The sequence below is a fragment of the Saccostrea echinata genome, unplaced genomic scaffold, assembly GCF_033153115.1.
Source record: "Saccostrea echinata isolate AGI-Se365-2 ecotype Australia unplaced genomic scaffold, CSIRO_AGI_Sech_v1 ptg000014l, whole genome shotgun sequence".
NCBI classification, from domain to species: domain Eukaryota; kingdom Metazoa; phylum Mollusca; class Bivalvia; order Ostreida; family Ostreidae; genus Saccostrea; species Saccostrea echinata.
Genome location: NW_026889763.1, coordinates 14140191 through 14167500, shown reverse-complemented (window position 1 = coordinate 14167500; position 27310 = coordinate 14140191). Strand labels below are relative to the sequence as shown.

The following is a 27310-nucleotide window of genomic DNA, read 5'->3' as shown; positions in this document are numbered from 1 at the left end:
GACAATGCATTCAGTGATAAAAAATGAAATAATTATATATTAAACAAATAATTATTTTGAATAGCATAAATATCTGATGAAGTAAAATTAATATTACAATTTAGATAAACTTCATAAACGAATAAAAATAGATGAAAAATACAGAGAAAGGTGTAATAAAGGGTAATAAAGGGTGCGATAAAGGGTGAAATAAAGGGTGCTGATACAGGGTGTGTAATACAGGGCGCGTGCCTGTGTTCATATCAGGGATCCAAAAATCCTGTATTATATAACAAATATATAATAAACAAAACTAATCTGGAACAGGGTAAAATACGGACCTCTGAAAACTGCATAGGTGGTATCAAGTGCTTAGGAAGAGTAAGCATACCATGTCAACCGGTCACACCGGTGGACCCTACATATTCAGGGTTATCCATGAGCTGTTTTACTGTGTCGGGCCCGACACAGAAAAATTTTCCCCGACACAGTAACAATTCAAAATTTAAGCGTGCGACACAGTAAAAATTTTGCGACACACTAAAATCTGTGATAATCAGAAAATCGGAGCATAACTGAAATTTTCATCAAACAAATCTATCGTCTTTCAATTTTTTATGCAGATCATTTAATTATCTCTTAATTAGAGCATATTGTCTTGCTTCACCTTGCAGTATTATCTCCTAGACCCTCACTGAACTTAACGCATGAAGGAACAAAGACAAATCAAATGCTGTCACACTTCCATGCAACCGTATAATTGCTAGTTTAAAATATTATTTAAATATATAAAAAATAATTAAATGTATGTCTTTACTTCAGAATCACGTCTCTAGAATTATGATGGCACTGTGAGTCAAACATCATACCATGATTTAATTGATGTTAAATGTACTGTTGAAGAATTTAAAGGCACCCCAAAAGTATTTTACTATTCTAAAGTTTCTTTTTAAAATTCAAAAACTTACAAATTTACTTTTAAAGATGGTAAGTAGTTAGATTGTATCGACAAGAAATTCTTCTGCCCTTCTGTGCATGTGTAAAATACGAAGTTATATATAAAAATATCAAGATTTAATACTAACAACTTGTAAATACTGATACAGGTATAGTATATATGTATTCTTTTTACAGTTGTGAGTAGTGGGGGGGGGGGGGAGGCAGTTGGTTTGTTTATAGTATGTACATTTTTATATATAATTGGATACATTCTAATTGTTTTCAATATCCTTTAATTTATTTTTTTAATAATATGCACTATCATACCATTTGTTTAACGAATAAGTGAGTCAAAATAGTTGTGTGCGTGTATGCTTGTGTAATTATAATGAATAGGTTCAGTTGCGAATTTGATCGCGAAAATATCGCGAATATTAATGCTTCGCATGAAGTCTGCAACACAGTAAAAGTTCAAATGATGGAAAACCTTGCGTATTGATCAGGAAGTCAAATTAAGTATAAAAGCAATGACTTAATGTAAGGTATGACACATGTCAGACAAAATACTATCCAGTGTTATTTTGTATTTTACATTATAAAGATCAAAGAAAATGCGTAAAGCTTATTTTAAACGGATTTGTCAATAGCTTATCTCAGTATAAAAATTGGTAGTATGCAGAGCATACTTTTGGGTATCGAATCAAGTGCTAAATATAAACACAATAATTATGCAGGTGATATTGAAACATTGCTACATAATTAAAGGAAGAGCCGAAGTCATAACGTTTTTCATTGAGTTCACTTATCAGTTAGCCATTGTCGTCTGTAGTCAGTAAAACATCCAAATATGAAACAGATATGGCAGACTCTATATTATCTTTTATTTCGAGTTCAACGGGATAGATCGATTAGACATATGCATGGAAGTACTATTGTTAATTGATAAAGCGTCGTCGATACATCTAAATGGTGAATTGAAGGCCATAGTTTGATTGTTGGAAGACTTGGTCTTCAAAGACTACATAGAGTTTGTCAATGAGAACCTCAAGCATCTTTGTAATATCAACTTTAGAGTACTTCCCCAACTCATACATACAAAATATTTGATTATTTGATTATATGTTGGTTAACTCCCATTCAAGCATTTTTCAGCTATCATGAGGCGTCACCGTGTGCTGGTGAAGATCTTCATATTCAGACCTTTACTTGTCACTAAGTGTCACGAGAGCAGTAAGGGTTCTTCATTGTGCCAATGCCTAACGCGACATGGGACTTCGGTTGTTTAAGGTCTCATCCGAAAGACACGTGACTTAACCGTATGTTTTTATTCTTTTGGATCAGATTAGTTTTTATCATGGAATAACCTGCAATGTGTGTTGGTGTACCTGACCTATATGCAATGAAACAGATTGAAAGGCGATTCCTGTGTTATTTAACGATAAACGCAATAAACAGGCTGTTACCTGCATTTCCGCTGTACCCTGCAATAGCCAGCTGGTATTTTTCTTTCTCATTCCTGACTGAGAAGTTTGAATATCGAGCATACACGTATGAACCAGAAAATTTTCCCAAGTCTATCCACAGTTCTTGTTCTCTTCTATCGGTAAGATCGTGGATTGCGTCATTCCCTGTGAAATTGTTAACCCCATTGTTATATATTAAAAGACAAGGTAATTTGTAAATGTTGATTCATTAGTTTTTTTCCATGAAATAGGGTGCATAGCCTTAAACTACATTTTTGTCACTGTAAAAATTATTCTGATTTCAAAACCATAACGAAGCATAACTTACATTGAAAAGGAAAATTAAATCAGTTTTCTAAATCTCTAAAATCAACTCAATCCATTAACATGCAATAGGACCAGATGCTCATTTGAAATGAACTTTAAAAATACTTAGTTGTATGGGGTTAACTAGTATAACATTGTCAAACTGAACTATCACTTTAAATATTTCTTACCTAACCAGTATTCTTTACTTGGATCTCCAAAACCTTCCTTGTAATCTTTCCACTCTCTATTGAAATCTGTTGATCCATCAAATCTTCTCTGCATTACCTGAAACAATTGTATTGTTAGAAGTTTTTTTAGCTAAATGAAGTATTTCAACAGCATTTATTAAAATATCTGAAAATTTCTATCCAATAGTTTTGAATTGTTTTCAATGAAAGGAAATAAACGAGAATGCTAAACATATCTGATTTATTTCAAAAATGAATATAGACAGAGACATGAAAAGATATAATTTGTTCGCATGATATAAATTCATAAGAATATTATATATCTAACATTCTATAATAAACATGAATAATTATTAACAAATCGATATCCTAGCATGTTGTGTCTTGTAACAGAATGAAAAAGGTAAAGATAACGAACAGTGATCGATCGCAAAAGTCTATAAACAATACAAATATGTGAAGATGGTATAAAACACGGACCCCTGGAAATTCCAGAGGTGGGATCAGGTGCCTAGGAGGAGTAAGCATCCCCTGTCGACCGGTCACACCCAACGTGAGCCCTATGTATTGATCAGGTAGACGGAACTATTCGTAGTGAATTCAGTATAAAAACAGATATGAAACCGTCAGCCTACATACCATGCAATAACACTAACAGGTTATATTTGATAACAAGATTATTATTTACGAAATGCTGACTGCCCTAACAAAAATACTAAACTTAACTATAATTTACTGTAGTTAACTATAATAAATCAAAGTGTCAAAGTTATCACTATAGAGTCATAGTTATCACTATAGTAAATCAAAGTTTTCACCATAGTAAATCAAAGTTTTCATAGTTATCATTTTAGTAAATCAAAGTGTCAAAATTATCACCATAGTAATTCAAAGTGTCAAAGTTATTACTATAGTAAATCAAAGTTTTCATAGTGTCAAAATTATCACTATAGTTAACTATAGTTAACTATAGTAAACTATAGTTAACTATAGTACTTTTGTTAGGGTGAAAACACAGCCTTTCATTGAATCGAATGTTGAGAAACGTTTTTCAAACAAATTGATAGGCTTATAATTTCTCACTGAATTGTCTACAGATTTTTTTCCGTTTTCTTGATTATGACATGGAACACACTGCAGAATTTGACTGGCTGACAGAAGATGCTTACTCTTCCATTGCATCTGATACCATATCATGTTTTTAAAGATTCATGCTTGCTCTGCTCCAAATTTGTATGGTCTTCAGCTTGATTACTGTCCGTTATCTTCGTATTCCATTTTGGTCTAAAGAATTTTTTTTTCATTTAGGAAAATATTCATATTTATCGACAATGAAGTACCGTCCATTCCCCACCATTGGTTGTCATGTCACAGAAGACCTTCCGTGGTATGTTACATCCAAGATAAATTGTATATACTCCGTTCTGGTTCATCAGGTCTTTGTTCTGTCTCAGCATCTCTTGACAATCTCTGTATCTTTTATCTAAATTAATGATAAGAATCCTTGCTTTTCCACAGTTTTTCAAAACATTTAAATCATGCAAGGAATGACTCATTAATAAACTAAATGCTAGAAAAATTCTTATCACAATTTATTATTTTTTTTTATTTTTTGAAGATTATATACGTTGAAAAACCATGAAAATCATATAACAGAACACTTGAATAATCCTTGTTGAAATTCATTACTTTCTTAAATCATAATTTGATAGACATACAACTATGAAGCGGATTGTTAATTGGAAATGTACAGGAGATGTATGATTCAAAGACAAAATGTGCAGTCTGTAGTAAAATATAAATTTTTTATGGAAATAAACATCAGTCGCATGTAAGAGCATTAAAACTAATAAAACTTTTCAGAACTGAAGTTTCCATTTCTTATGTTGATTCTACATATAAAGGAACGCTGTGAATCCATTTTCAATTAAGTGTATGTAAAAATTCTTAAACATTTTACTCATAAAGAAGCGTCACCATATACCGGTGAAGATCTTCAAATTTAGATCTATACTCGGCACTAAAGGTCATTCAGCAGTGAGTTTTTTTTATCGTGCCACAAGACCTTGATTTTCAAAAGACCCATGACTTTTACTTCTAAGGCCGGGCGCTTAATAGAGAAACAGTCATTCCCTATTTTTACGTCTTTTGATTTGACGCGGCGCAGCGAACAAGAATCAAACGCGGACCTAGGGATCACAAAGCGAACAGCCTGCCACTAGGCTACTGTGGTCGGTAAGCACATAAGAAAACAATGATTGATTATAGTATCGCTCACGTAAGCGTCCTTATTCTGGAAAAGATCAGAATATCACCTTGTATATAGTTTTTATTACCTTTATTAACTTCTTCATTTTACCTTTACGTTATATTTCATCAAATTAGTGTAGATTTGATTTAGTACACTTTGAATGTATAATATAATCAATATTTAAGAATACAAGACAAAAATCTATGTACTTGATATAGAAAAAAAACTGCTTTCCACCAAAGGCGCTAAATAGAATAGTCAAATATAATACACCTTTAGTTTGCAATAATGATATAATTTACTAATTGCTTACCGAGTAGGTCAGTTTTCTCTTCGATGCCCTTTGCTTGGGGTTCATGGTCGTATTTGTATTCTCAAGTCCATCGAACCCTTTTAAGAGCATTGCTGAAAGCTTCTTAAAGTTCTCAGATAATTTTGAGAACTGCTCCCTTTGTAAAGAAATTTCGTTGCTCATTTTCTCAAGTTTTTGGCCGTTGACATTCTCTGCAAGCGTTTGCAACAATGACGAGTTAATAAAGTTCCTCTCTTCCGATGCATGACGACCTTCTGAAATGACATTTTCCTGGTTTGCATCTTCTTGTTTTAGTAAAAGGTATTGTTTGATGTTCTCGACGTCTTTGGTCAGAGCTATTCTGAATAAAGACTCCTGGTTCAACAATTGTCGCAGTATATCAACGTCCTTGACTTTTGTCTCATTATTTTCAGTCAACAGAGAATAAGCATTTGAAGGAAAACAAGATGCAAGTATAATAATCAAAAGTTTATAATCCACTGTAATCATTGTGTCTTCTCTCTCTTACCTGGATGCAAGAAAATCTTTTCTGCTAAAACTGTTGAGTATAATGATTCTTCACTATTTAAATTTTTTTTTTCCGACAGACTTTTAGCTAGCCTTCTTCTACGTTCTCAAAAATTGATAGGAAAATAACGTCATTTCAAACTTCACTGGATAACTAAGTGGGTTGGTCCATAGATTACAGTTCTATGAAGCAAGAAGGGCTTCTTAGGACATTTGAACGTGTTCAAAACCTCATTTTTTAAAATGAGATAATTTTTCATATATATATTTTTTTTTTATATATTTCCTACACTATTCTCAGAAATTGTAAACCAACAGTTATTCGCAACAACTTTTACTCGAGATTGGTAACTTCAAAATCTATCAATGGCGACTAATTTACGCGAATGAAATTTTTTTCTTCAATAATACAAAATTAATTCAATACTTAGTGGCGAATTCGAATAATATTCGCAAGCAATACAAAGCATAAAAGATGAAGGTACATGTAACAAACAGTGATGAGTTTCAAAAAATATCTGTAAACAATACAAATCTTTGAACAGGGCACACGGACTCACGGAAATTCCAGAGGCGGGATCAAATGCCTTGGAAGAGTGTGCATCCCCCATTGACCGGTCAAACGCTCCGAGAGCTCCAGATATTGATCAGATAGACGGGTCTTTCTGTAGGCGAATTCAGCATAAAAACAAAGGTTTAACAATTGGTATGAAACATGTCAGACAAAATAAAATGGACTAACTTTGCTAAACAAGTCATTTTACGAAATGCTGACTTTAAATGAGGTTGTTGAAATCCCTGTAACATCAGCTTATCTGTCATTACCCTGCCTCGGTTCAAATATAACAGTACTCGGAGCATGCTCATGCGTATTGATTTAATTGGGAGATACAAGCACCATATACAGGTGATAGCGAAATATTATTACACTGTACATATATAAGGAAGATAGCTAAACTTCCGAAAATTTTTCGCACACGAATAAAAGTAGTTTCACAGTAAATATTTTCTATGAAAATACGTTTTTAGAATGTAAGGGTCTTAATTAGGAATAACTTCCATCGCGCTTGATGAACATTGTACAAGGTTCTAAATTGTTTTCTTTTGCCTCCGTTTAAGTATGCTACTTTTAAAACCATCATAATTCAACGCTTTTAATTGCCAACTATCCTAACTTTAACCGGTTTTCATTCTATTATATGATAACCACTAAAATAAAGGGTCATATTTGGGCGTTACCATACCTTGTCTTTGATTCACAAATGCAATGAATGTTTTATGTTGCATTTTACTTATTTATTGCACAAATGAAAGGGCGTATTGACGTAGAAAAACAGGAGGCGTGCCTTTTACTGGAAAGGCAATGTCGCTTATGTATCTAATTGCAGACCTATTATTAAATCACATGCACAGGCGCTCTCTATAGACACATTTTTAAAAAAATGGGTTTTTTGTATTTGCTCCAAAGAATTGACTTGGTACTGGAAGATATGTATCCAATAGCAGTCTTTTTATACACGAATATGATTTAGATAAAAAATAATACTTTTTGGTTTTTGAAGGATTATTATTTTTCTTTCCTTTATACAGTTTTAAAATATAATCTAAAATTTAAAAAAAATGTTAGTATATTATTAAATAATATACTTTAGATATATATATATATATATGTCATAGAAGATAAAATCTGTTGTCATTTATAATATATTTTTGGAAAGGTTCTTAAGTTTTTTCAAGTTCAGATTAATCACTCAGGATATCAAACCGAGACTCAGATTCTTATCCACCTAGCAAATGAAATGTTTTTAAAGTCACACAGTAACAAATAGGATAGAATGTATAATAATAAATAAAGAAATTTGTAGTCACTTGACTTTACATATTGCTTTCTACAAAAACCTTGTGTTTTCTTACAACGTAACTAAAACCTTCATTATCCCTTTCAAAAATATTTTAGATGCAACGCAGCAAACAAACACTATAATGTCGCTCTTATCTGAAAAGTAACAAAAGTATTTTTCTCTTGATATATTTTAAGTGACAAATGATATCATTGTAATATAATCTTTGTAAAAGCATAATAAAAGTATCTTCATTACTTCTATTATAAGGTGAGCTTAACATGTTTGTAAGAGATGCTGATAGATGGGTCTTTTTTGTTTCTTATTATCAGATTATTTGTTTAAGCTGGGTGTGAGAATTCGTGTTTTCCCCTGCACGTGCGTAAACCCGTACATATGCATTCAATCATTTTAAGATTAGAAAAATATATTGAATTCTTTCATTTTTTGTAAACGGACAACTATATTAACACTTCTGATTCATTTTCAACGAATAAAAATTTTCTAATCACACTTTACAGGATTTGCATCTTGCAATGTCAGGAGAGATGTACCAAAAAAAATAAAGAACAATTTTGCTGTGTGTACAGGTTACAGTTAGAAACATTTTGTCCGAACTACCTTAGTTTTGTATGTTATTTACGGATTTCAGACTTTTAGCTCACATATGGAGACTGATTCATTAATGTTATAGCACTTAATATCCTTAGTATTAATTATAGTGGTTATCATATAATGCAAATGAAAACGACCGCTTGAATATCAAATTCAGACATTATTTGTCATAAATATGTTATATTCGTGAAAGAATTACACATTTTAGGCATATTACTTTCTTTTAGAGAAAATTTTTGTTTTATTAAAAACCTGTGTTTTTAAATTCATTTACTTACGAACAAAGATATGTTTATAAGTCCAACAAATACTCTGCCAAGCCCTATCTTTACTTCTTGCCAAAATATTAACTGCTGTTAAGGAGAAACGTCAGACATACTGTGCTACAGCATATTGTAGAAGTAGAGCAAATCAAATGTAAATCCTCAAAAACTAAAGAAATATTAATAAATTAAAACCACCAAATGTTTCAAACACCTATAACATCAAAACGTACGATGTTTCTACACTTTATATCGCCATTCATTCCTTTCGATAAATTAAACCTTGGTTTTTCAATATCATAAACAACTTCTTTTTCAATAAAAACGGAACTCGAAAATTTTCAAATCTGTTGATTTGTCATCCAAAAAATAACTATGAAGTTTATACAAAAAAGTACTATTCCACAACAGCCAGATGCGCTAAGAAGGCTTATTTCGTAAAAGATTCAAAAGACTGCAGATTCATAAAGATCAGGTTTATATCATATTTCCAAACCAATTGTTTAGGACGTCACTAGGAATTTGTCGTATTTTCGTGAATTAGAGAAAACCTTGCATCTATGTTCAATTAAAATGGGCTCTGTCAACTGTCAATTATCAGGAAACGTGGTCTCTGTTTAATCTGATACAAGAAGTGCTTTCTGTATCTGAATGCTGTTTCGATATATAATGAAAAAGGTGAAAATAACGAACAGTGATCGATCTAAAAAAAAGTTCACAAACAAAACAAAACTGTAACCCCCGGAAATTTCAGAGGTAGGATAAGAGGAATAGAAGGAGCAAGCACCCCTTGTCGTCAGATCAAACTCGCAGTGAGCCCTAAGTATTGATCAGGTATAACAACAAAGGCCTAAATGCCAGAAATATCATTAAATACAGAATAGATTACGAAATAAAGATTATATTGTCTTCCATCCTTGACAGTTTTTGAAATCCTTTTTTTCATATGGGAATGCGTTTTAGTTTTAACCAAACCATGTCTATTTTCTACCTTTATTATCATGATTATTGTTTCCCGTCAAGAACACTTTGTAATGATTCTTGTGAACATGGAAGAAAATGACTGACAAGTGATTTAACGAGCACTTTAGAAGAACAGATACATTCTACAAATTTTTACATAATTTCTGTTTTTAGGCACCCACTAATGTATTAACTATTGCATCAGAATGTTATGAAAGTCTTCATACTCACTACTGTTTTTCCGTGCTTTTTTAGAAAATGGTGTAGCACTTTAGGTTTGTCCCAGCCTTCCACGTTGTGGTTTTTCCTGGTCAGCTAAACAGGCTTATTTGTAAAGGATCTTGGATAAACATTCAGTTTTTTATTGCAAGAATAATTGGTTAGGATATGCGTTAATTGTTTTATCGTGTACCAGAAATAAATCTGCAATCAATTAAGGTAAACTCTGTCTGCCATCAGATAACGCAATGGTGTACCATAAAACCTGGCCTGATTTTATAATCCTGGTCTGGCCCGAAAGTTGTCGGCCATTAATTGGTTACAACACAAGTTTTGGTTGACATCAAAAGTTAACATAAGGGTGATTTTAAAAAAAAAACATGACCCTACACATATTTTTTAATCTACACAAAAGATACAGTTAATGTGAATAAATTTCTATGACTCAGCATATGTCTTTTAATATTGGCTAATTACCTGACAAATATCCCATTGACATATTAAGTAAAAAATGTTATGCTGAAAAAAAAGGTTGATAAAAATGTGCAACACTTTTTGTAACACATGTATGTCATGTTTATACAATCACGAACAATAACAATGTTTTAATCAGAAGAATATAAATTATGGTTAAACTGTAAGTGGATACTCACGCGTGTCGTTGACCACGGGAATCAGTAGCGGTAACCAATTGTGTGAGTGTTATTTTCTCGATACATGCATGATCTGTTTATGCTCAATGAAAAATTAACTGTCATAGCATTCACACAAGGAAAATTATTTATGCACGGCGGGTGTGACCGGTCGGCAAGGGATGCTCACTTCTCCATGGCACCTGATCCCACCTCTAAATTTTAAGATCCGTGTTTGCTCTGCTTCAAATTTGTATCGTTTCTTTGTATCGAGATTGAATACTGTTCGTTATCTTCATATTTCATGCATTCTTTTCGTGTATTTAGTGGTAATTACCTTAATGCGTTTATGCCAGTGTTTTTCCCATATTTAAAGTTTATTAACATGTATTTATGCTGTTGATATTTATTTCATTTGCATGGCATAAAAATGAGTGCTATACTATCCTAGTAATTAAACGATGTGAGGTATGGCATGTTAAACGTTGCAATATTTGATCTTTCCCATTTGTATTGTATATTTTTCATTTGTATTGTATACTTTTCCATTTGTATTGTAAAATTTTCCATTTGCATTCTATAATTTTTCATTTGCATTGTAAAAATTTTATTTGCATTCTATATTTTTTTCACTTGTACTGTAAATTTTGTATTTGTATTTAATAATTCTTCATTTGTATTGTATATTTTTTTTTTATTTGTGTTGTATAATTTTTTATTTGTATTGTATAATTTTAATTTGTATTGCATAATTTTCCATTTGTATTGTATAATTTTCAATTTGTATTGTATGCTTTTCCATTTTATTGTAAAATTATACAATATAAATGGAAATTTATAAAAAAAAAAAAAAAAAAAAAAAAAATACAAATGGAAATTTATAGAATACAAATGAAAAATTATACAATACAAATGAAAAATTTTACAATTCAAATAAAAATCATACAATACAACCGAAAAATTATAGAATAGAAATGAAAAATTATACAATACAAATGGAAAATTATACGATACAAATAAAAATTATATAATACAAATGAAAATTTATACAATACAAATGAAAAATTATACAATACAAATGGAAAATTATGCAATACAAATGAGAAAGTATAGAATAAAAATGGAAAATTATAGAATACAAATAAACATTATCATAATACAATACAAATGGAAAGTTATACAATGCAAATGGAAAAGATCGAATATTGCAGCGTTTGACATGCCATAGTGAGGAGCAAAACCAGTTCCTGTTACTAAAACCTAATATTTACAACTGCTTCTGACAGATACGGGTCAAACGCAAATGTCCAGATTAAATATCTACTTATTTCTTGGCCTAGGACTTATATTGCAGGTGAAAGGCTACATATTTAGACCTAAACTCGGCACTCAGGGCCATTGAGCAGTGAGGATTCTTTATCGTGTAAACGCCTACCGTGACATGGGGCTTCGGATTTTAAGGACTCATCCGAAAAACCCGTGACTCTCACTTCTAGTAACGGGCGCTTGGCAAAGGAGCAGTCACTACCTATTTTAACGTCTTAGATTTGACGCGGCAGGTCGAACGAGAAGACAGGGCTTGGAAAGAAGTGTTATAATAAAGGTATATGCATACATTTATCGGATCTTCTTTGAGTTTAAATTTCATGCAGTAGACCTTTTATTAAAATTTCATTTATTAACAAGTTTTACATATACGCAAAGAATGTAAAGATGGTACACTTGTAGAGTCATATGGTCGAACCACAAAGAAACACATACGAGAATTTATTATTTATTCATTTATCCCCGCAACTTTTCTTTTTGAAGCCTTAACAATTCAATTTCCTCCTGAAATTTTAGTTTCTGTACTTCAAGAACTTTTATCTCGGCCTCAGTCTTCTTTATCTCCAGTCGCAATAAATCCTTCTTTAACATGTCCAAGCTTCTTTTCACAGACTGGCTGAGTAATGTTGGAGAACATAGGTCATCAAGCACCTGTTGACAGCTAGATGTATTTGACGTCAGGTTTTTCCCATAATCATAGTCAAGATCTAGACCTGTGGAAAGGATATGGTCAGGTGCACCTCAATTTTAATCGACAAGAAATCTTGAAAATGTTAAACTACGTCATCTTTTATCCCGCTTCTATAAGAGGTTGATATTGAGACTTCCAAATATAATCCATTTTCATTTTCACGCTTATCATTTTCTGCATTGTTAAGTTTTGACTTACTTTTGACAATGAGTAGTGCTGTTGCATTGTCCACGCCAGCTTCATTCCTGGCCTCACATCTGTACAACCCTTCGTCATACTTCTTCGATTGTTTAATGATCAATACTCCTGTCTGATTGTCAACCTCAAACCTTTCTCCCACTAGTTCATTACTACTCTCATCCTAAAAATATCATAATTTATGACCTTTAATATTTAATGTAAAGTGCATGTAATAGCAAATTGGAATTTTACCGTTTCACTATACATTCACTATGTGCAGTTTCTACAATTTAGCACAAAAAAAAATTGTGTGAATAATTATTGTAATGATTGAAAAAATCCCGAGGTTCAAGAAAAACAAAACACCCGTGCTTTTATGACGAATAACTAATCTGACAATACAAACAAAAAGAAGGCAGTCAAGAATTGTGTCAGCTAAAGAGCTAGGTTCACTTTATGCATAAAATGGCCCTGTAGATATACCAATTTAATGACTTATACCCCGTGTACCATTTTCAAAATTAATATAAAGTAGAGACTTAGTGCTTTCAGTTTATATACATAATTTCCTTTGAAGAGTCCATATATTGAAAAACAGGTTATGTGAAATTGCAATGTTATTGAATTTTGCAGAAAACAGGTGTTTTTGAGAACCTTCAGCAAAGAATTAAAATAGGAGCACACCCCTCGATCCAAAAATTAAAATATGTTTTATAATTTTCTTTAACAGTTCTTTTATAACATTTTCACACATTTTGGATCGGAGGTTGTGCTGTATACGAAATATTGAAAAATGGCATCATATTTTGGCAATTTTTGAAGAAATATTCAGGGTATGTGATTAATGACGCAATTCATGACGTCATAATGCATCGACTAGAAAGAAAATTACGTCATTTTCAGTAGATATTCATTTACCAAGTGCTCAAGTATTATTTATTGCCTTTTTGACTAAAGCTTACAGTTTTGAATTTTCAGAAATTCACAGGGCCAAAAAAGGCCCTAAGTGGCTCTTACTCTTTACTGAAGAATGTTAATACTCTGACGAGTAATTTAAAAGTACATGAACACATATTTGACGTAATATTTGATGAATGCGAATTTATGGTCAATTTAGATTTACCAAATGGTAAATGTTATTGAATTTCAATGTTTATGACAACTCGTAGGTAGGTAGAGGTACCCGTAACAATTTATTTAGTATTTTTTTGCCTTTTATATGCCAATAAGAATATGAGCAATAATCACCTTAAACCATTGATACTGTGGAGAGGGCTCTCCTGAAGCCTTGCACACGAAACGGTAGTCATTTCCCTCCACAATCTGTCCTGCACTTGGAGGAGTTATTATGTTTGGAGGACCTATCAAAATCATTAATTTCTATTTTTTTATTTATTCTGTTGACACAAATCATACTTCACAGCATTTCAGTAAGTGTTATTTTCCCAAAGCGATTGTGTAAGGAATATTACTCCTCTGAATAGCAATATGAATGGCTTATAGGAACTTTCACGTTTGATTTCTAAGGATATAGTCATTTAGATAAGATACAATCTACACAATGGTGAATTTTTTGTCATGCATAAACATAAACATATATAACAGAAACTAAAAATGGTAATTCAAGTCGCTATCGTAAAAATCACATTCAACAGTCTTGTTTAAAGTCATCATTTCGCAAGTTCTATGGTCGATACACTGACCTAGTCAGCAAGTAGAATCTATCATTGAGCCAAATGCTGACTGACGTTTTTCATACCAATTGTTAGACAATTATTTACACACTGAATAGTCAAAGGATTTTTCCGTTTGCCCGATCATGACAGAGAGCACACGGCGGGCGTGACCGGTCGACAGGGGATGCTTACTCCTCCATGGCACCTGATCCCACCTCTGACGCTTTAGAGGTCCGTGTTTGCACCATCGTTTCTATGGACTTTTGGACTTGATGACTTGTTATCTCCGTATTTTATTCATTATGGTGATAATCACGTTGTGGTATTGTGGCGGTGATAGTTACTAAAAAATTTTATTTTCAAAAATTTCAAACTTTATTGTTGGGGGGGGGGGGTCATAACGAGCTATATTTTCCTCTAAGTTGTAAAGAGATGAAAACATAATTATTATTACTTGGGAATTTAAAAGCTTTAAGTTCGGTAAAACAAAAATGAAAAATAAAAGTTTAATGTCTTAAATTGGCAGAAATTTGTCATTGAACATGCTATATATGCTTCTTGAAGCAATTTTAATTTGTCTATATTTCATAATTGTCTTTCACAGATAATATATCTTTTCCATTGACTATTATTTGTATAAGTATAGCTCGGAAATATAATTAAATTCATTGAAAAATAATGCATACTTTGTTTCTTGTATAATGGAAATCATATATGGTACCAATTTTGATGCATTTCAACAAATTATGTCTCTTCAGAGATGTTCATGCCGAAAAGTTAGAAATCCAAAATACTTAAATTAAAAAAAAGACTTTGAAGAGTTGAAAAAGTTGCCAAAGACTGGAACCAAATGCGCAATGTAAGAGTTCCAATGTTGTTGCCGACAATCAAATAAGGCACGTCTTTCTGTAAATATATCTATTTATTTGAAAAAAAAATTAAGATGCATTTTAGACTAAGGCTATTGGCAAATAAATTATAAAGCTTGAGTTTCTTAAAATAATCCATTTCATCACAAAATGGTACGCTTTATATTTACCATATTTAAGGAAATTAGAAAGATGCGAAATATTTGTAAAGCGTATTTTATGGGTAAATTCCTAAAGATAAACGACTATATTGAAAAAAAATTAAGAATCTCGGGTAACCGCAATATTTTAACTGGAATCATAATTTCATAAATATTATGAATTCTGGGGAAGAATACGCCAGGCGATGGGCAAGATATGAAAAACAAGATCTTGACACTTTGTCAGAATACATTTAATGCATCAGATGTTTGTTAAATCTCGCATTAAGCAGTTTATGGGCAAAATAAAGAGCGTCTATCCTTCTGTGTTCAAAAATTCAGAAGTGAAAAAAGAATAAGATAGACGACACGATCAGTATGTACTGGTCCCAGCTGACAAAGCAGGTAACAACATTATTTTTGTTTGTGAAGCTCATTTAATTTTATTTAAGAACTGGGATTGAATTCTACAAGTGGAAATCCAACCTATACCCATAGCTCCTTTTCTAAGGAGAAAATTCTTCAAAATATGTCAGTTTTTATATTTTTAATATTCCCAACAACTAAATTGAATTTGATTTTCCATATCTATATTGGATTTGAACGTCATAAAAATCCTTACAAACAAAGATACATAGAGGGTTCCAGTTAATGTTCTTCCAAGCCTCTTTCTTTACTCCTCATCAAATATCAACAGCAGTGAAGGAGAAACTTCAGAAATACTGTGCAACAATATATTCGAGAAGTAGCGTAAATCAAATATGGATACTTAAAAATTCCAAAGAACTTTTGGTCAATTTGAAATAATTTTTTTACCCAAAATCAGTAACACAAAAACTTTATTCTATATACAACCATTCCCCACGATAAATTTTGACATCATTGACAACTGTTATTTCATTAAAAATGGACCTTGTACATTTACTTACCTTTTCATTGGTCACTTATTTGCAAAATTATTTTGTTAAAAAAATTCTGATTGTCCAGGTCTTCCAACAATCTGTTGGAAGTCCCATGGGAACTTATTGCGCCCCATTGTTAGCAGACCTATATTTGTATTCATATAAAGCAGAATTTATTCAAAATCTTATACATGAGAGAAAGAAATCTCTTGCTGTGGCCTTCAACTCGACATTTAGACATATCGACGACGTATTATCAATTAACAATAGTTATTTCCATTCATATGTCGACAGTGAGTCAACTTCCCTTACTTGTGCAGCAATCCTCATCACCTGCATATGGGGTGTATATCTCTCAGTTGATTCGATACGCAAAAACACTTTCTCAAAAGAGGTAAGTTATTGACAAACAAGTTGATGAAACAAGAGCATCAACAGTCTCGTTTGAAATCAACATTTCGTAAGTTCTATGGTCGATAAATGACCTTGTCAGTAAATACAATTTATCATTAAGTCATATGCTTACTAACGTTTTTCATATCAATTGTTAGGCCATTATTTACACACTGAATTGTCGACGGATTTGTCCGTTATTTCCCGATCATGACAAGGAGCATACGGCGCGGGTGTGACCGATTGGCAGGGGATGCTGACTCCTCTGTGCCACCTATTCCCACCTCTGATGTATTTGGAGGTCCATGTTTGCTCGGCTCCCAATTAATATTGTTTTGATGGATTTGGAGCTTGAATACTGTTCGTTATATCCATATTTCATAGAAGGAAACGGTCAGTCCAGTTCCAATTTGATTTCCAGATTACAAACAAACTGTATATATTAAGTGATATTTCTTTTTAATTTTCATAAAAAAGCATTTAAAAAATTCACCATTATCATCTGCTTAAATATTATTGATTCTGAATATTTTTCCCGAACATTTCAGTTCGGGGATGAATAAAACAATTAATCTTGTATTCAGCAAATAAGAACATAGGTTTATTTCCTTACTAGTTCTTGAAGTGTTAGACACTATCACCAAAAATAATCCTAACAATAGTGCTACAAAATATTTCTTTAACCTCCCACATTCTCTCTTATTTTGGTCTCCCTTGCCCTTTGAATAACATTTTATGTAAAAAAGGAACTTTTCTCATTTTTATTTATCTGTTTTAAAGTCTATGTGACAACTAAAAACTATTAATTTACTTTTTGTATTATATATTAAAGATTCTTAATTTTATTTATCTATTTTTCTAAAGTCTATGTGACCATTAAAAAATATGAATAAATAAAGATTTTAACAGAATAATTGTTCGTTGGAATGTAAAGTCGTGGGTAAGGGTGACCGATGAAATCCACGAACATTGGTCCCCCAGGAACAATATTGATTCCACAACATACAAAGGATGATAAAAAAGAATTCATGCATTTTCACAGTATGATCAATAGAACATCACTCTAATTCCACACCCAATAACCCTGGGGCCATGAATTTCACAATTTTGGCAGAGGAGTCAATGCTTATTACAATCATGCCAACAGATTGACAGCTTGATGTCATGAGTGAAGAAATTTTGTACAGATTGAATTAATGTTGATGGTCTTAGCCCTAGCTCTCAGACCCCAGGGAGGTAAAAACACATAAACCCGATATGCCAAAATTGGTTGAAATTAGTTCAGTGGTTCCAGAAAAGACCCTAAAAATATATATATATATATATATATATATATATATATATATATATATATATATATATATATATATATATATATATATATATATATATATATATATATATATATATATATATATATATATATATATATATATATATATATCATATTCAATGAACGGCAAACGACGATAGACGAAAACAGATAATAATACCGAGTGACTCAGGTGATCTAAAATGTGAAAGGGAGGTGCTTGATTATTACTGACAATTATTCCATTTTAATGTGTCAGGGTGCACAATAAAGATAAATAGTACAACTAACAAAAAACTTATGAAGTACTATAGTAAAAAGTACCAGTCGAAATCCAGCATGATAATCAGTTGCAGGTCTTGTGCATAAGTGATGAAACGTTAATATTTTTTCTTCTTTATCTTCCTTTACCTACTTTATACCTACCTATCACTCTTACTTTTATGTGAATAACTGTTCTTTTAGATGAAGCAACTCCAGTTCCAAACACCGTGCAATAAAAAGTCCCCTCATCCAAACTGCGGTTTACTTTGCTGACTTCAAGTCCATCTGTCACTTGAGAATATCGTGGATGTTCTAAGATTATGAAATAACATTATAAATTCTTTTTATCGAAAACTTTTGTCATTTGATTTTTATTAAATGAGTTAATATCAGGAAATCATTTTGTCAAATTGTGTTGTTGATGCACAAAAAAGCTAACAATTAAAATTAACTCTTCTTTTTTTCATAATTTTAACTCTAACTCATAGACTTCTCTAAAAAACAAGTGTTGTCATTAATAAAAGAAACATGTTTTCACCAAGAAACTCTTAAAGTTGTTTTGACGAAGTCTTCTGTTAAGTCAAAACTTAAGAAGAGAAGGATTTTATTACTTAAAGATTATTTATGGATTTTGATTTTATGTAAATAAGTAAAATATATGACTGCTAAGATAAACAGATTTAAAGAAAATAAAATATATTAATAAGACGAAACTTCCATACACACAAATTTTACATATAATGTACTGAAGAAATCCTATCAAATCAAATCCATGCCATGCGTCCTTCACCTTCGACAGAAACACTGGAACAAATTATATATAATTGAAACTATATTAGCCTTTTAATTTTTTTTTTTAAATTATTTTGTAAACACTATAAAAATTTCATTTCAAAACTTGCTATTTAAAACATGCATTGTTTCACAGTTAGGATTAAATTATTAGTATCTATGGAAAAAACATTGTCTATTTAAACAGTTACCTTGACTTATTGAATTGCCATCCCTTATCCAGAGTATTCTATATCCCTCAGGGGCAGTGCACTTAATCAAACCTGGGGTGTCCACTTTAAGTGTTTGCGACCTAGGTGCCATTTCTTCTGTAATTTCAAGGGGCATATCGATATGGACTGAAATTTTTGCACTCTTTAGTTTTTCATCTATTGTTCCACTGCAAGTATACTCTCCAGAATCCTGCTCTAAGGTACTTTTGAAAATAAGTGACAGAGAGCTTTTTGCAAGACTTTGAGTAAATACTCTGTAAATAAAGACAAAAAATTAAGTTGATATACTCTAAACATTACATTTTAATATTATATACGTTTGTTAAATCAAAAGCTTAAATGTTAAAAATACACTTCTTGAATCTAAAATCAAACTGAAAAAATCCTTAAACTTTGTTAACTTTATTAACAAAAATATACAATTGATAAGATCTTATTGATGTAATTAAGAACAAAAAATAACATTGTATATTCAGTCATATAACTGCCGAAATTAGAAAATTTAAATATTTATTCAGACACACCTGTTTAGGAAGTTTGAACCTATGTAATGTCCATCGGGACCATACCACTTTAAATTTACTTCTTCCCTTCCGTCTCCTCTTGCTAAACATTGAATCCTCGCACTGGCTTTTCCAGTTATTACAAGCAGGTTTCCTGACGTTATTTCTATTAACCCTCCACCTTGTCCCACTGAAATAAACAAAACACAATTCGATACAAAAGTATGTTGTGTAGTGTATGTATGGACATTGTTCAAACAGCTATTAAATTGTTACCAACTTCTATCAACAAGGAATTTTTTTCATATTAAATAAATGTTATAAGGGGCTGAACTTGATTCAAACAGGTTTTATGATATAGGACGCAAAGTTTCAAATCGTTTACTCACAAAAGTAGTTCTCTGATCTTAATGAAAATTGGTAAAGATAACGAACAGTGATCTTAATATTGTAAATAATAAAGCAGGACTAAAACAAGGATCAAATGAAACACAAGAGGTGGGATCAGATGCCTAGGACGAGTAGGTATCCAATGTCGACTGGTTGCTGCCTCTCTTAATGGGGTTGGACAGCAGACTAAGCCTATTTAATCCCTATCCAAATAAAGCCTATGTTAAAACTTAAGCTCAATTTGTTTGAATATTTATTATTTTCTTGTAATCACTTCAAAAGTGTAGGAGTATCAGTTTTCTCTTACGGAAAAAGTCTGATTTAAAAAAATGTTTGTAAGGTTAACTTTTTAAGGATTCATCATTCAGCTAGTATATATTCTCTGTATCATTTTAAATTTCTGTTTTATGTGGTGTCATCGTGTTTGTTTGTTGGTTGGTTGGTTAACACCCCTCTAAAGAATTTTCACTCCTATGGATACGCCACCACTTGCCGGTGAAGGGCTGCAAATTTAGACTTATACTCCTTACTTACGGCCATTGAGCAGTGAGGGGTCTATTTCGTGACAGCACCTACTGTGACATGGAACCTCGGTTTATGCGGTCTCATCCGAAGGACTTATCTCTTATGTTCGTTAGTGATAATAAAACGATCTGAACATTTTGATAAAATTTTACGTAAGATTTTTTAATCAACCAAAGCAGCACTGCTGAATAAAATAAAAACTGATCTACCAAATTGTCTATCTAAATGTAGTATATTTGTGTAGAAATATCGTATATCAGTTTTCTGTGGTAAAAGAGGGACGAATATTTACACAACCGCAAAACCATGTGCCTAGGGTGTGCTTAACTTTGAATAACAGTGTTAATAGATATCTTAGTAGTATCTGCAAGTTTACAACAATTTTTGTTTGTATAATATATAAGTATTAAAGTATTGTTTGATTACAAGTTGTAAGTTAGAAAATGTTAAAGTGTTAGAGCGTATTATCACTAACTGAAGTAACTTAAGGAGGCTGGGAGGTCAACAAATTAACCATCAGATATAACTTATTTTTTTTTAGATATGATATCTTAAGCTGTCAACTATCATTTGGCAAAGAAAAAAATCATACATTTTAGTTTTAAAATTTGATCATTTTTGTATATCTTTATATGGAGCTCTTCTTCTAAATGAGATCAATATAGTCTAAAAATGGTCACGACCACCCAGCCCTCTTAAGACAATTTAATGAAGTTTTTTTCTCTCCCAACAAAACCAAAATCTTGACACATAGAATTAAATTTTACACGCTTCTTAAACATCACAGGAAAGAAATTATATCTTTTCAACATATAATATCCTTAGAGAATACCTGACTTTAACACAAATCGAACTTTTTGCAAAGTTTCTCTCTCTCCTGAAAAATCATTGTAGATTTTTTTCCGCCTTGCTTTCTGTCTTAGACAGAACTTAACTAAAGTTAAAGGAAAGTCCCTCTGCATGGCAAAAAACATGTTTTAATCTTAGCTATTTTTATTCTCTCATCAACTACAAGTAGTGTTCTTTTCATTAATGTTTTTAAGATAAATAATGAAAAAGTTTATAAAATTAAAACAAATTTTATCATTCTGACTGAAACATTTTTTAAAAAACCTCAACATGGTCAAACTGAACGTTATAATGAGTAATCATGAGTAATTAAAAATTAAAAGTAATCATGAGTACACAAACATTTCATATTTAACAAATTGTAATGAATATATTTTACCCCCATCTCCTTTCTTTAAATGAAATTATTTAAAATATTTTTCATGTTTTCCCCATGATTTACTATGTATGTTTAATCTTTTAATCTATACTACGTTTAAGGTATGTCACTCGTGACTTAGGTATATCAAGGATTTTTTGAAAAGTATATTTTAAATAATTTCTCATTTAGCATTACACAAAACCGCAAAGAAAATTTTGGGTCAGTGTGCATCTTACTGAGCAAAGGTAAAATTAACTTGACCTTTTTGCACTTAAATTGTAACTCTTAGGTTATTCAATTTAACCCTTATCATATTTAAACGGATGTATTCATGCCAATAAATATAATCTTATTTTACGTAAAATAGTTTGAATAATATTTATCATTGAACAAATCTGGCAAATTTTAAAATGCACATAGATTATTGTGTGACCTTTTTGCAATTAAAAAGTTTCATATTTAGGGTTCTAAAAATCTAAATAGGCAATAAGATATTTTCTTGTATCAAACTTTTTATGACCAAGGGATGATCGGTTGAAAGTATCGCGCATATTAAAATGAGGAAAGAAATAGTTGGGGCCAGTGGAGTAAAGTTTGAGATATATGGACAAAATATGCAATTTTTAGGGAAAAATCAATGTAATTTTATCTTGACTTCTTCAATATATCTACATTCTTGGCAATTCTGTTGAGTGAATGTTCTAAAAATATTATTTAAAACTTAAAATTAATAATCCAAGCATATAAAAACGGAAAAAAATCTCAGAGTAGAAATATTTAGTGCTGAAGTTCCAAGAAATGTGTAGATTTGAAAAATTTTCTATTAAATATCCTTCCACCACAGGAAAAAGTTCTCCATAAATCTTGTTTCTTTATGATTTTGTGAGTAATGTTAGTTTTTAAAGTTATTGTAAAAATTGCATTGTTTGATTCAAATATTTAGAAAATAAACGAATTGTAATAAATAGTTCTGAAGTTAGATGTTCCGCCTGAACGTTTTTAAAAAGCCGACGAGTGTCATACCTTAATATGTTTTGCTAACCCTTATTTTTTGTGTTGTGTAAAGAAATTTAAAATTCATTACCCTTGCGTGACACTATTTACACTCAAGTTCTGTTATTTATGACCAAAATGTAATTACAAATGAAATATTAGTTGTTAATTTCAAAGTTTTCTTCTATAGATCCATATAACATATCAATAACTTGTGACTATTCAGAAGTAAAATTTAATAATATCAATAGTTAGCAAAACATCACATTTTCAACTAAAACCAAGTCTGTTAATTATAGTTTTTTTTTTCACTTCTCTTTTTTTTTAATTAAATTTACAATACGTAAATGTACTTTTAGGCACTGATTACTTTTAATGTGGCTTAAAATTGCATTTTTCGAAAGGATTCAAGTTTTGTTGTAGGTGTGATGTACAGATCTACAGGGGTGGGGAGTACTTACTCCGTCTAGCCAACTGACTGATTAAGCGCCAGCCTATGTTCACAGTTTGTAATGTTGTATGGATATTTGCGATCGATCATTTTTCCTTATTTTAACCATTTTCATTAATAATGGTTGCTAAGTTAAAATGAGAATTGCAAAAATAAACACATTAGTTTTGTAATTTATAAAAGGAGATATGACTGATTGCGAACATTCTGTAATTCCATACAGTAAAATGATTTGATGTATATCTTAATTTTTTATCGACGCAATGTTTTGTAATCGTGCGCTAAGCTTAGAAGCAGTATCTAGTTGCGTCTTTCATATTTATAAATAACTCTAATCAGCTGTTACCGACTTTCAGCATACCTTTATTTGCAAAGATGAAGCAACGAAACATGAAAATAAATTGTTTGAAATCTGAAAAGAAATATCAAGTGAATAACAGTTGCTGAAGAAATGAAATGGGAACTTTATCACCGATTACAGTATCGGAGAATGGGGCTCTCTACATTATTTTATAAGCGTGTCTAGAAAACAGTATAATTTTAATAAATTTATTCTCTTTGAGACATGCATTAATGCATTAATGCATAAATTTGTACTTAATAAATGAACCGTTTTGAAAAACCGCATGAGTTACATAATTCAGATCGTGGGATATTTTTAAATATAAACTTTTTATTTTATATCATTTTATGGCGATGCTGAGAAAGAAAAGATAAAAAGCATGTCTGCACTTAAAAAATCACGTATTAATACATCTGTGTATACAACTGCGCAATAAAGTAAAACAAGATGCCCTTGGGCAAAAACGCTCACCTGAGTAGCTTTTGCCCCTCCATTCTTCATCAGTAAATTATTTTTCCTTTATATTCTTTTGTAAAACTTAGATCACATATTGTGGCTCAACTCTAACCCAGGGGTCATGATTTGAACAAAATTGAATCTACAATACCTTATTATTGTTTGTAATCATAGCTTTGCTGTTGTTAAGAAGAAGACTTTGAAAGATTGTTTCCCCTACATGTCCACATGTAAAACTTTGACCTCCCAATGTGGCCCCACTTTACTCCCGCGTGTCATTGTTTGAGCATACTTAATTGAATCTACACTGCCTAAGGATCAATATTGATTTGACTATTCATGCTTTGCTCTTTACGAGAAGAAGATTTTCAATTTTTCCCCTATATATTCTTTAATTAAAATTTGATTGCCAAATTTGGTTCCACCCTCCCCCGCAGGTCATATTTGAACAACTTAAATCTACAGTAACTGAAGACGTTCCATATCATATGACTATAATTACATGCCTTAGCTGTTCTTTTTAAGATTTAAAGTTTGTATATTGCGGCGCCACCCTATCCAGGGGATCATAATTTGAAGAAAAAAAATTGAATCGACACTATTTGAGGATGTCTTAACATAAAATATGATTCATCATTGCTTTGCTGTTCTTGAAGAAAGATTTTTTTAAAGATTTCTCCTATGTATTCCTATGTAAAACTTTAATTGCCTATAGTTGCCTCACCCTTTCCCGAGGGTCATGATTTGAACAAATTTGAAACTACACCTTGTCATGAAGCTTTCACATGAGTTTTATCTTTCCTCTTTCAGTGAAGAATTTCTTGGGCAGAAATTCAAAATGACCAATAATTTTTTACTATTTCTTTATTATCTCCATTTGAAAGAGAAAACGGCCCTTATTGAAAAAAATAAACTTGAATTCCTTTCACCCAAAAATACTCTGCGCCAAGTTTGATTGAACTTGACCCTATGGTTCTTGAAAAGAACACGGAAATGTGAAAAGTTTACGACGATAAGATGGACAACAACAAGAAAGACGTCAGACAACAGACATATTTTGATCAGAAAAGCTCACTAAAGCTTTTGGCTCAGGTGAGCTAAAAATGGTTTACTACAATACTTTTTATAATGAATGTTTTTGTTTAATGAATCTGGTAAAACCAGTCTTTTTCAGTCTTTTTAATGAAATTGAAGAGTAGTTTCAAGTATATATAAATATATTTTAAATATATACTTGAAATATATGGAGTAAAAATAGTCTATAATAAATTATTCGTCTTATCAATTCAAATAAGCAAAACTTGTGCAATTTGGAGACTATAGAAATCATGAATCCTATCATTATTATTACTATCAATGCATATGTATATAGTATTTTATATAATTAAACAATTATTCTAAAGTCTTTTACAAAAAAAAAATACAACCAATATATTTAATACCTTTAAAGTAACAGCAGTTTACTTTCAAGCGAGGTAAATCTAACTTCTGGGGTATTCTTGCATTGTCCACCTGCTTCCTTGCAATACCATTTCTTATGTCACAGATGAATTCAAAAAACTACATACTTACAAGTTAAATGTGGAGACTGGAGCAATACACAAGTTGCAACTATCGCCAACCTAAGTAAACACTCCATCGTTGAAAAAGGGAGAATATAAATAACCATAACAAATTTAAGCTTTATTATATAAGTGAGCTGGCGTGCTTCAAGAGTTTGGGATTAAAGTGCAATTCAAAGCGGGTAACAATATTAAACAGGCAACAGGATTAGTGAGATTAGTCACTGTTCGTTATATTCACCTTTCACATTTATGAACAAGTTTATTTGATAATGAGAATTCAATGAAAAATATTGCAAGACAATTTTAACACAGGATAAGATAAAAATAAATTATAACTTAAAAGAGAAGTAGTGAAATAATAGCTTGTAATATAACAATATTTTATGATTTTTTAAATATTTTATAGTGTCCTTTTGCTTAACCCTCTAGATTTTACTTTTACATTGGAATGATATGTGAATGGACTAATCCCCGTGTGTTAGTTCAGTGAGCTAATCCCTGCTATGAAATCACGCTATCTGAATCCTCTAAATTTTACGTTTGTACCGGTATAATAAAACAGTTAAAAGTGTATCATTGCGGGAGTTAGCAAGATTGCTAACTTGCTAACTCCCTCAGTGATATACTTTAACTGTATAATAAGTGACTGTGTTGTCTTTGTCCCCATCTGCTTGCTGCAAGGCTATTTTCGAACCAACGAATGTAGAATTTAATGCAAAACCTGCATTACATATTTCAACGTCTCCACAAACTATAATCAAAAAGCAGAATATTGACTACTATGAAATTATTCATTATATGACACCCTTTCTTTTGTTCCCCAAAAATGAACATTTTCATGATATTCTATCGTCCTGGAAGCAATTTAAATGTGATTGGAACGGTGATTGTTGTGAAAAGGAATGCACCTATTTCCTCTACCCATACAAACTGACGTGTTTTCCTATGAATATTTAAAATGTTCGAGTTAATCGTTTTTAAATCAGAAAGCACATTGATTGCACATTTATAGTACACATAAGATACATAATAGTCTATTTCAATGTAAAAATTAAAACATTCTTTAAAATGCTTAACTTTTGAATTGAAAACTCGTCTTAACAATTTGAGATTTAAATAGAGTTTTTCAAGTTTATCAGGACGTGTCCCTTTGCTGAAATGTTTTAGTTATCATTAGTTTATGAACAATAAGTAAAATTTAATCAAGAATATTCAATCTTCTTGGGAATCAGAGCAGCTTTCTTCAACTGCCAAAATAAAAAGGTAAATGTACCTGTTGATCGGATTACCCTAAATAAACGGATTCTTGATCCTTTACTATATTTGATTCAGCATGATTTATAAAATAATTCACAGAATAAATGGATTATGTTGAAATTAAATGATTTACAACCTGTGTAGGAATAACACTCGTAAGAACAACCACACAATCCAATAGGACTGAGCGACCTGATGACATATCCGGTTAGTCGGGAAGTCTGGGATTCTCCTGATGAGAGAGCGGGGAATATTAAAATAAGAAACACAGCACATACAATTTCAGAGTAATCCCTATTTTTATTATTTTTATTTATATATTGTTTGCGTGAAAAAGGAAAGAAAACAATAAGCTCCTTTGTATAGTTTTATTCTAGG

At 31.3% G+C, this 27310-nt stretch overlaps 3 protein-coding genes across 3 annotated transcripts in view; all 3 read right to left on the bottom strand.

The window, feature by feature from the left end:
* The window catches only part of LOC133187253 (CUB and sushi domain-containing protein 3-like), a 134237-nt gene that overhangs the window by 97971 nt on the left and 8956 nt on the right, over nucleotides 1-27310 (bottom strand). The gene's annotated exons all lie outside the window — the stretch shown is intronic.
* Nucleotides 2347-5470, bottom strand: LOC133186940 (angiopoietin-4-like). Its single transcript, XM_061322325.1, has 4 exons — nucleotides 5443-5470; nucleotides 4219-4361; nucleotides 2879-2975; nucleotides 2347-2546 (listed from the first exon to the last, which is right to left on the bottom strand). The coding sequence occupies exons 2-4, from the start codon at nucleotides 4333-4335 to the stop codon at nucleotides 2347-2349; spliced, it is 414 nt and encodes a 137-aa protein (XP_061178309.1). The 5' UTR covers nucleotides 4336-4361; nucleotides 5443-5470.
* Nucleotides 12175-25743, bottom strand: LOC133187251 (fasciclin-2-like). The gene is made up of 7 exons (XM_061322607.1): nucleotides 25683-25743; nucleotides 19764-19932; nucleotides 19219-19493; nucleotides 18398-18547; nucleotides 13928-14040; nucleotides 12698-12860; nucleotides 12175-12515 (listed from the first exon to the last, which is right to left on the bottom strand). The coding sequence occupies exons 3-7, from the start codon at nucleotides 19352-19354 to the stop codon at nucleotides 12265-12267; spliced, it is 813 nt and encodes a 270-aa protein (XP_061178591.1). The 5' UTR covers nucleotides 19355-19493; nucleotides 19764-19932; nucleotides 25683-25743; the 3' UTR covers nucleotides 12175-12264.

Coding starts and splice junctions, on each gene's coding strand:
- LOC133186940 (XM_061322325.1), bottom strand. CDS start 4,335: ATGCTGAGACAGAACAAAGACCTGATGAACCAGAACGGAGTATATACA. Junction 2,976..4,218: donor CCAATGGTGGGGAATGGACG/GTACTTCATTGT, acceptor CAATTGTTTCAG/GTAATGCAGAGAAGATTTGA. Junction 2,547..2,878: donor AAGTAAAGAATACTGGTTAG/GTAAGAAATATT, acceptor ACAATTTCACAG/GGAATGACGCAATCCACGAT.
- LOC133187251 (XM_061322607.1), bottom strand. CDS start 19,354: ATGCCCCTTGAAATTACAGAAGAAATGGCACCTAGGTCGCAAACACTT. Junction 14,041..18,397: donor CATAAAAGTAAGAGTGATAG/GTAGGTATAAAG, acceptor TGATTTTGATAG/GTCCTCCAAACATAATAACT. Junction 12,516..12,697: donor AGCACTACTCATTGTCAAAA/GTAAGTCAAAAC, acceptor CCACAGGTCTAG/ATCTTGACTATGATTATGGG.